The following is a 10739-nucleotide window of genomic DNA, read 5'->3' as shown; positions in this document are numbered from 1 at the left end:
CCACGATTTAAATTCAATCCCAACATAAACCGTCTTGGACAAAATAAGTAAAAAAGGCACATGCCCAGGAAAAGGGAATAAGGGACCTATGGGTAAGAGAGTATCAGCCCTCGGATGGTATCGACCCGCGTCTTTGGGGCTTGGGCCGATACCAACCGCTCGGGGCTGATTCCCTGGCCGAGATCAAAACAGCAATGAGATATTCTATTTGTCAACTATAGTAAATAGAACAAAAAGCTTAATTTTAAAATATTAAAAGAAAACAATTACGTATGCACTGTGTAGCATTAAAATTTATTACATATATTAGTATTAGATAGGAAAATACCACAGCAACCACCAAGATACAAAAATCTTTTTTTAGAACAATGAGGTCTGGCTAGGATAGATTTTTTCATATTCATTTTTTTACAGAAGAAACCCAGAAAAGGTTGTAATGGGAACACTACGAGAGTAATAACTTTTCCCGCTGTAACGACTGACCCAGACAGAGTTTCCTGTGTACAACTGTAGCACCGCCATGTTTGTTCCCGTCATGTAGTTAGCAGTGTTGTGGGACATTGTTCTGACTTTCTTTGAACCATTCAGAACAATATCTAAATATACAGTATTTGCGCTGTACGAATTGACAGTAACAAAGAAGACGTATGTCCCGTCCGTGGGGGCGGTGAATTTCCCGGTGCTGGGATTGTATCCGTTTCCATTATTGGTGACAACGTGAGGGAACACCAAGATGTCTCCAGACCAGGTGCTAGACGAACTCGTCACCCCGACTGTGAAGCTCACACTTCTCTTTGAAGCTGTAATAAAGATGAGTTGAGTTGAACATATTTTATTGACTAATGCCAAAGGGATTGGACACAAGTTCCAAAAACTTAGAATGCCCTCTCCTTGTACATAATATATTACAGTGCCATACAATGCCAGTTAACATTTATAACAGTTATAGTACATTTAATGAAATACAAATAAATCATTAGTTTTAAATCTAGAGTTAGAATTAGGATGGATAAGAAAGTTATGCAAATAATTTAAAAACTTAGATAACTCTACCACACTTTAGTATAAATTTATGAACTTCTTTAAATATTTTTATGTTTTCGTCATAAGATAAAGTTTTATCACCCTAAAGTAACAAATGTACATCAATTATATTCAAAAAGTTCAGTGATAAAAGATTATACATAAATGATTGTCTTAATAATGAATATTTCTTACAAACGAAGAACAAGTGATATGCATCTTCTAAACTTCCACATGAACACATTGGGTTGGCTATTATGTTACACCGATAAAGATCACAATTGAGAACACAATTATGCCTTAAATTCGTATGAATGATATTTAAGAATCTTTTACCAAAACCAAAAGAAAAATACTTAGGAGGTTTAATTGCTCTGTAGTGATTTCTTAAAAATATTTAACGAAGTAGCTTCCTTGGTATTATTATTCAGCCTATTCCATTTACGAATAGTGTCAGGAAAGAATGACTTGTTAAAAGCTTCTTATCTACATCTAGGCAAAGAATAGTTTGAGGAGTTTCTAGTATTATAGTTGGAAGTGACATTTCTAATTACAGGAGTTAAGAAGGAACAAGATTGTTAGAATTTTGAACATAGTAGATAATTTAAAGCGGTCTCGTCTCATTATTAATGGTTCCCATCCTGTTTCCAAATATAGAGAATTTCTTGAGGCTATGACTGAAAGACCTGAAACTATTCTTGCTGCATATAGTTGAACCTTTTCAAGCTTATCCATATCAAATTGGGTATATCCAGACCAAACTTAAAACATAAAGATGAAATGGCATACATTGATATATATTCCAAAATAATGTTGATCATTTGACTAAGACTTTGACAATTACACCACTCAATCGAGAATACGAAGAATAGAAGTTTAAGGTGTTAAAATTAAGAAACAATTTTTTTAAAAAACGCAGCACAGTTAAGGCGGTCAATAAAAATATGGGCAAATTTTTGTGATGAAAACACGTATACTTTAGTTAAACTGGCATGTCCTTTTTAAAATCAATAACAGTCACTCAAATGCAATATATTTCTAAAATATATATATAACAGTACAATATTTTATGTTCATTGTGGTCACGTGATATGGCAGTCGCATGGTACAAGCAGATGTATTTGTGGTTTTGAGGTCATTTAAAAAATTCAATATTGCAAGGGCATAATCATGTCAAAATTCACAACTGAATTATGAAATAACTTGATGTTATATCGTAGATTTTGAAAAACGGTGCGAACTTTTTAAGATAAGAATATTTGTTAGTAGAAACCGTAATTTATAATGCATATGTTGAATAATTTTGAAGGTCACAGGGTTAATTTCATTAAAAAATAATTAATTTGTAAGATTTTACAAGGATCGTAGAAGTTTTTAAGTTACATAGCATATTTAAAATTCACATGTAAAAGTTTGTCGGGATCAGGTAAGTGTATGCCCTTGCAATCAAGTGATTTATTTAGGTACTCAGATTTTAGATATACGATATTTTATACAAAACCGAGGTGGCTTCTTTATACGATGCATACTTTTAACAAAATGAAAATAAGACTATATAGGTAGCATTCTACTAATAATAATTTTAAACAAAATATTCATTTATACTCTTCCGTTAATGTATGACATTTATTTTTCTTCGCTATAAAACTGCACGATAGCCTTCAATGATTTAACTTAATGCGTCATTTTGAAGCATATGACGTCATATTTTGTAGTACAGCGAGAACGACATCTCGCTTATTTTTCAGTGTGTACGATATAACGGACATCAAAATTGTAAGTAATAGCATTTGTTGTTTTTAATTAAAAGATTAGTATAAGTTAATTTTACTAATAAATAGATTAATAAGTACTTTCGAGGTTTGTAATATACTGTGATGTCATAATGCACATTTCCCGTACTTTTTGTCTGAACGGAGTTTATTGACAGCCTTAACTGTGCTGCGAATCCAATAGAGTCACATTCTAACGTTAATGAATTGCATTTGCGCTGCGAGTTTTCGTTTAGATTTCTTTAAATTCAAATCTTTAAAGTGGATCTGAAATCAATTTAGCGATGTTTATGAATTACGCAACGCGCTTTGTGGCGTTTTGAACTTACCGCAGTTGTTCAACAAGGATATGTTCATTCTGAAAACCTCAAGTGACGACACAGCAGCCGACAATTTCAACTGGGACTTCTGGGATTGCTCAACATCCGCTTTGATTGAAGTTATGGTGTTGTTCATTTTATCTTAAAATAAATTTCGATTTAAATACCCGGTATGTTATAGAAAGTAAGTCTTAGCCTCACGAAATGTTTTAAATTTTAAAAGATTATTTTTCAAAGACAGATTTACCTGATATTATTTTCATTAAACTAGATTGGTCATTTCCTAATGCAGACAAGTTATACACAAGCTGTTCTTGATATTCCTTTGAGGTGAGCAACTTTTGGTTTATATCACCGACAGATCTATTCAAGTAGGCTGAATACTCTGTAAGTTTGCTTTCTATCAGGTCCGGAATGGACATGTTCAGTTCCATGGTATGCTTATTCAAGTCCAGTAACGTCACAGACAGATAGCGCACCTCTATCTTGATGTCATTCAGAATCGTAGATGTATTTTTTTCAAAGTCTTCTAATTTTTTATTCACATGTGTTTCATATTGATCTCGGCTGTATGAAACCATTGTAAAATTCCCTTTAATTTCATCAAACCTGCTGTCAGTAGTCTTGAACTCTTCTTGAAATTTTACAGCTTCTTCTTTCAATTTCTGGTTCTCGGTTTTCAGTAACTGTACCTCATTTTTTAAGCTTGAGATTTCTTTCTCCGCATCATGGAGTCGTTTGTTGCTAGTTGACATGCTTTCTTTCATCTCGACCATATCTTTCATTAGACTATGAACATTCTTCACCAATGACATTCGAATCAGAGTCTCCTGGTTCAACAACTGTCTGAAGACATCGGTCTTTGAGTCCCCTGATTCATCTCGTAGCGTGCCATTCTGAGTTTCCCCATCAGTAAGAATAGACAAACAGCTTGATGGGATCACACACAGGAACCCAAGTATGATGTACGACATCATGGTTAGAATGAAAACGACTATAAGAGACAAATCAATCTTATTTATACCTTTGACAAAAAGGTTACAGTGTACAAAGTTTAATGCCCATAAAAGGGAAAACAGTGTTCACAATTTTCAAAAACATGCGCAGTGAAGAAAGCACTAAAACAATTAAAAAAGTAACAATTCTTAATTGCGTTTTCCAGTGTTTCCTCCCTAAAATATTCTTGAATCTACTTTCAGTGTCCGTGAGAGAAATTACGGCTCAAGTGAGTAAAGCTGTAAACAATTAGATCTTCTAGCTAAGGATGAATCTTTACGTCAAACTACGTGACAATTTAAATACTTGGGTAAAGGTTATTCACGTCGGAAAAAGGAATACATTTTCAAAAATTCATATACCTAGAAGTCCATATTCCTCTTTTCAGCTATTTTAATTCTTATTATATTAAGAAATAAATTATTTATAAGCACAAAATTCTTACTAACACATTGAAACACAAAAAATCACATTTATATTTGTTAACGTCTTTTAGTTATATTTTTATTTTGTATAGATATCAAGATAAATACAATAGCATACAGTGATATGCAAGAATTATGCGCAATTCATTATTGCGTATACATTACCAATAGTAAAAGGAAAGCAATCAAGATGTGAAAATTTTATCCTATCCTGATACAAAGAAATAACGAGTAGTGTAAACGGTTAAGAATGAGCGGTGTTGGTAAGGAACAGTGTTAAAATCAAAAGTCCAAAGGTGAAAAACAAAACAGGAGCATACCAAACACGGACCTCTAAAAAGATAGAGGTAGGACCAGGTGTCATAGAGGAGTGAGCATCCTCTGCTGACCGGTCGCACCCACCGTGTGCGCTTTGTCGTAATCCGGAAAACGGAAAAGCTCGAAGACAATTTGGTGATTGATTGTGATCTAACAAAAGCATGAAAAACGTCAGTCAGCCTGCCACCCAGTGTAAGATTGTATTTGCGACCATAAGGTAGGTTTTATACTTTTTAATTTCATTTCTATGCAAATGTTATACATATACTTGTATAAAAGTAGTATGGGACTAATCATTCTATTTGCCGTCCTTTAAAAAACACCAAATTAAAGGACGCAGAGAGATATTGAATATTTATTTTTGAGGTACGAGTGATTGAATATTTTGAGGGCCAACCCTTTTTAGTCCTTAATGGGGACAGCCATGATGTTATGGTTAGTGGAATCGATTAGAATCATCAATACAAACATTTGTCTATTCTACAATGCTTAACAAAATACGTCTTCGTCACTAGAAATATTGCGTTTCAGGACTTTGGTCCTATAGATACTACGACACCTTCGCGCTAACATCCGTGCCAACGAGAGAATATAAGTTGTAGAACTTCTATAACAAACGATATTAAATAAATAAAGTTTAGGTTTTTAAGGTAGTCCATCCATAACTAAAGCAAATCTAAAAATGTTGATTGATCTATACTACATCACATACATATTTTAAAGTTATGAGGCTGATATAAACCAAACTTTGGAGTATGTATATAGTCAATCAAATGAACTTCTTGCACTTAAATCTTTTTAAAGAGTTGTCTGTACTGTGGGAATTTTTTTTAATCATTATTTGAAATATGTATGGTAAATTATGAATTATTTTAACATATTTGAAAAACGGTAAAATTTTTGCAATTTTTTACCAAGAGAATAACTTGTACTAAACAAATATAATTATTTAAAAATGCATTTTCCCCATAGACTTCCATGTTAACCTCCACATATGATAAATTTGTTAATATTTTTTCTCAAAATTTCATAGGTCAATCTTTAATTATTTAATAAACCCCTTAAAATCAAACTAAGATTTTAGTGATCAAACTTGCAATCAATAAGATATGAAATATGATAGTTATGGGTGGACTACAAATTACTTAATAAGTGGGCGTGACAATTATTTTTTCAGGTAGTTATTGATTTGAACATATTTTTATTGTACAAAATATAATTGGGATTGGGCACAAGTTCTATAACTTAGACCGCCCTCTCCCATAAGGTAGTTATTGTTACAATCAACAGCATTGCTTCTATAATTTATACCAAAATCTTGATGGTTTTTAAGTGATTTGTAATAGTCTACGAGTCCTTTGACTCCTCGTTTAATGGGTCAGTCCCTATTTCTTGATTTCGTAGGAAGTTACCTTTATTTCTCTTCCACTTTTTGTTATACATATGTACATGTATATGTGTTCACAAAATTTTAAACAGTAAAAACATACAGATTTCATGCAATAGCGATCTCCAAGGAATGGCGCTACGGGCATTAAACAACTACCGGTATATGATGAACACAACTTCAAACTATAATCTACCTATCCTAAAAATGTCATATTCATACCTTTGATAGTTTCTGAGTTTATCTCTGCACTTACTTGAATTGTTTTGGCAATATGGATGCATTGACCCTTACAGAAGAAATTAGTCCTGGGAATCGGCCGGGCTCAATTTCTCATGTCTAATGCACTGACAAGGGACAGCCCAATGATGACCAATGCCAGCCATGAACCAACGAGTATATCCTGTAAGAACATTTTTAGCTGACCTGGGTTTTTTTCAGCGTTTAAGTATTGCAGCATGAAAACTCTGAAGATGTGTTCCGCGAGAACTTTGCGAGAACAAGCCGAGAGATCTACTCATATGGAATTTCAATTTCTTCACAGAGAGAACATGAGCTAATTCAAGAAAAAAGGAATTAAAAACAATCAGACAGTCTGGAAAACAAAAAATGTATATTGCAGATGTTAAATAAGGAATAGAATATCTAGTGAGTAAAGGCACAATTTTGGACAGCCTACCGAAGATTTGTACCGAGGGTTTAACGAAAGAAGGCTTTTGAAAAGTTTGGAGAAAAATGAATTCTGAAAGAGAACTAAACCATGATTGAGCGAGTGTTTGTAGTTGTACATTGGAATCAAACATCAAAAATAGAAGCTGAAGGTACTGCCAAATCTAAGCGCGGGTGGAGGATGCATCAGTATCCATAAAAATATGAGAACCTTGTACGTTTCAATTTGCCATATGATCAGGGAGTAGATAATGCTCTTAAAACTCAAGTTACATGTACCATTGTGAAAGAGAGAAATATCGACCAAGAGCAAGTTCTCTAGAACTATTATATTTTGGAGAAATGGTTTACGAGTACCCAGTCATAGTAAGGTGTGTAAACAATAAACTTGGAAAAGATTTCAAAACAAACTTCCGCTGTATATTGAGATAACGAAGAATCGTTCTTCATCCCGAATGAATGTCTAATAAGATTACTTTAGAAGCAAATGGGGAGTTTGGTATTGCTCTAGATACAACCACGTGTATCGTCCTTGGTGGTTCTGATGTCATTGTTGCTCGACTCGTGGGGCGAGCTGACGAAAACTCTGGATTTTTTTTTTTGAGTTTCAAATGGGCATGGTCACGATTTTGGTCAAATTTTATTTTTCTGTTTTTATTATTTACAATACTTTAGCAATGTATTTCTAATAATCAAATGAAATTTGGGTGCCAATCGATGAGTTTTAAGCAAGATACAGGGCTCACAATTCTTCGTCATGTAAACAAGGCTCGTGCCCTGTTTTTGTTTACATAGGTTCAATATACCAGTAAAAAATCTTTTTCAAGCTAATTTGTCTATCTTCTTGGTTTTTTTTAAGCATAAAAATCAGTTCCTAACGATTAACTCATTCATTTTAGGTCTAAAACTGGAATTTTTACTTCAACACTCAAAATGTAAACAAAAGCTTTGTTTACATAGCGAAGAATTGTAAGCTCTTTAACTCGCTTATAACTCAACAAATGACATTAAAATTTTGGTTGCTTATTAAAAATGCCTTACTTAAGCATTGTAATAAGCATTGTAAACATTAAAATCGAAAAAAGAATTTTTGACCAAATCGTGACCGTGCCCCTTTGAATACCTGATATTAGAAGACCTTTTATTAAACTTCATGAACTCACAATCGCCAGGACATTAGAAGATGGCAAAAATGTTGTCTTCTTTACAAGACTATTTAATCTAGGGGTAAAAACTAGAATAGTTTACCATCTCTTGCATATGGTCTTGAATACATCAAACTATTCGAACGGTTATATACAATTGAATGTTACATTAAAGTGTATTAGAAATTGACGCAGAGTATGGTGTAAAAGTAGAGATATCTGGGCTTTTAAAGGGCCATTTCAAAATACAGATTTATTTACTATAGGAATACATAGAAAATTGTTATTTTCCGCACTTCAAAGCAGATTTAAACAATACTACTTTAGCGATTTACTTCAAATTGTAATATGTGATTAGTATTATCATTTTCTTCCTTATAAGACTAGTGCAAATTAATGGGGGTCAACTCAAAATGTGTAAATGCACCAAAATGTTGCTATATATTTGGAGTATCACAAATGTAGATTGGTATCATAGATGCATTCAAAATTTAAGAAAACAATCCTGAGGAGAGCATTATTCTGTGTGTAAAATTTCAAAGGCGTACACTTTTTACTTCTGTTTTATATTATATATCTTATAACGTATACCTACAAAGCTTACTTTTATCAGAAAGTCATAAAAGCACAATGTCAACGCTCTCCTATCGAACAACGGAAAATTGTTTGAAAAATAAATTTCCGTTTAAAATGTCTGTATTTTGTTTATTGTGTTCAATTCAAAAATGGTATCGAAACATTTTCATGAAAGGTACATGTATATACATACGAAAGACGAATAGGGCCACTTAAAAAAATATTTTTATCTCGTAAATACGAGATAAGATCTCGAAATTACGAGTTAATCATCTCGTTATTACGAGAAACGATCTCGTAATTACGAGAAAAGATCTCGTAATTACGAGTTAATTATCTCGTTATAACGAGTTAATTATCTCTTTATTACGAGAAAAGATCTCGTAATTACGAGAAAAGATCTCGTAATTACGAGAAAAGATCTCGTTATTACGAGTTAATTATCTCGTTATTATGAGAAAAGATCTATTTAAAATGTTGCCTTTCATTATTCTAATCTTTTATGTATAGTGTATGAACTACTGCAATGTCTATTGATATATACATACTTAGCATAATCATCGTTTAAAAGCGTACGCATAATTTGATATAAAATCGGATCAAGCAGTTTTAAAGAAATTTCAGAAGAAGTAGCAAAGCAGATTGATTAACAAATTCATCGAACTGTTTATCAATAATTAAGAAGGATACGTGTAATTTGTTTTCAGACTCCAAAATGTTAGAATACAAAATCAATTATTTTCAATATACATGTATGTTGTGTATAAACATATAAAACACAAATTCGGGTAAATCGTGTATATCCATATCCATGACTGAAACTATAAAGTCATTAAAGTTATCTGTAACTTTTACGACTATAGGACTACCTGGTATATTTACTTCGTAGTGGGATTATAATATATATATATTATAAATAGTAAAATTACATGAAGTTCTCTCCTTTTATTCATATAAGATAAAATGTCAAATCCAATTATTGATATGTAGAAATTAATGAAAAATGATCGTTGTTATTTTTAAATAATCAAAATTGAATCAACGTTTCTTGAATGAAAAAGACTGAAAGGGTGATCCAGTCGAATTCTTTTCAGAAACGCACCATTTTATGTAGATCTTTTCTCGTAATAACGAGATCTTTTCTCGTAATAACGAGAAAATTATCTCGTAATAACGAGATCTTTTCTCGTAATTACGAGATCTTTTCTCGTAATAACGAGAAAATTATCTCGTAATAACGAGATCTTTTCTCGTAATAACGAGATAATTTACTCGTAATAACGAGGTCTTTTCTCGTTATATCGAGATCTTTTCTCGTAATTACGAGATCTTTTCTCGTAATTACGAGATAATTAACTCGTAATAACGAGATCTTTTCTCGTTATAACGAGATCTTTTCTCGTAATTACGAGATAATTTACTCGTAATAACGAGATCTTTTCTCGTAATTACGAGATAAAAATATTTTTTTATGTGGCCTTATTCGGCTTTCGTAATATACATGTATACACCAGTCTGTATTTTAACCCGTAACGCTAAAGCATGCGCAATGAAAACTAAAATCGGCCTCTTAACTTCGATATACATTTCTTTTACATTTGTTAACAATTTTATCATCAAGGTTACTGGTTTAAAAAAAAACAAGTCAACGATTTTGTATGTTATATTTTACAAATATACTTGTTATGATTTTGTAGATTAAATATTTGCGTATTTTTATAATGTTTTGTGAAGTTATACATTGATATGTTAGTTTTTTTGTCAAGCATTTTTTCTTATATTCTAAATTAAACTTGATTTTACAAAATGTCCCCGCTTTGTTGTAAATTGATGAAAATTGAAGTCATGTGTCCAAATGAGTGGAGGCGAATGCTTGAAAATGCCTACTATAGAGCCAAATTTATGCCCTAACAAGTGCATGCCTAGAGGCGCAACGACGTACGTTAGGTTACATTTCAGGAAATCTAGAGATATTGACTAGAATTGGCAATATGAGAACCGATCAGTTTTTGATTTTGGATGCGAATTGTTTCTTCTTATGGAAAAGCGCCGCTTTTATCCATTTTTTGAAGGTTCTGATTAGATTTGTAAAAAAAATTGGAATTCAT

The 10739-nt window shown here is 32.4% G+C and overlaps 1 protein-coding gene across 1 annotated transcript; it reads right to left on the bottom strand.

Moving 5' to 3' along the window:
* Positions 1-275: 275 nt before the first annotated feature.
* LOC105336353 (multimerin-1) lies at positions 276-4116 on the bottom strand. Its single transcript, XM_034446921.2, has 3 exons — positions 3363-4116; positions 3125-3256; positions 276-800 (listed from the first exon to the last, which is right to left on the bottom strand). Exons 1-3 carry the CDS (start codon positions 4090-4092, stop codon positions 409-411), a joined length of 1254 nt encoding a protein of 417 aa, XP_034302812.2. The 5' UTR covers positions 4093-4116; the 3' UTR covers positions 276-408.
* Positions 4117-10739: the final 6623 nt, after the last annotated feature.

This window comes from Magallana gigas, chromosome 5 (genome assembly GCF_963853765.1).
Source record: "Magallana gigas chromosome 5, xbMagGiga1.1, whole genome shotgun sequence".
Taxonomy (NCBI): Eukaryota; Metazoa; Mollusca; class Bivalvia; order Ostreida; family Ostreidae; genus Magallana; species Magallana gigas.
This window is presented reverse-complemented; position numbering and strand designations above follow the sequence as displayed.

Bases quoted from the DNA above. Each gene is read 5' to 3' on its own strand.
- LOC105336353 (XM_034446921.2), bottom strand. From the start codon at position 4,092: ATGATGTCGTACATCATACTTGGGTTCCTGTGTGTGATCCCATCAAGC. The intron at 3,257-3,362 runs GTAAATCTGTCT...ATTTATTTTAAG, and splicing joins TTTAATGAAAATAATATCAG to ATAAAATGAACAACACCATA. The intron at 801-3,124 runs GTAAGTTCAAAA...TCTTTATTACAG, and splicing joins ATCCTTGTTGAACAACTGCG to CTTCAAAGAGAAGTGTGAGC.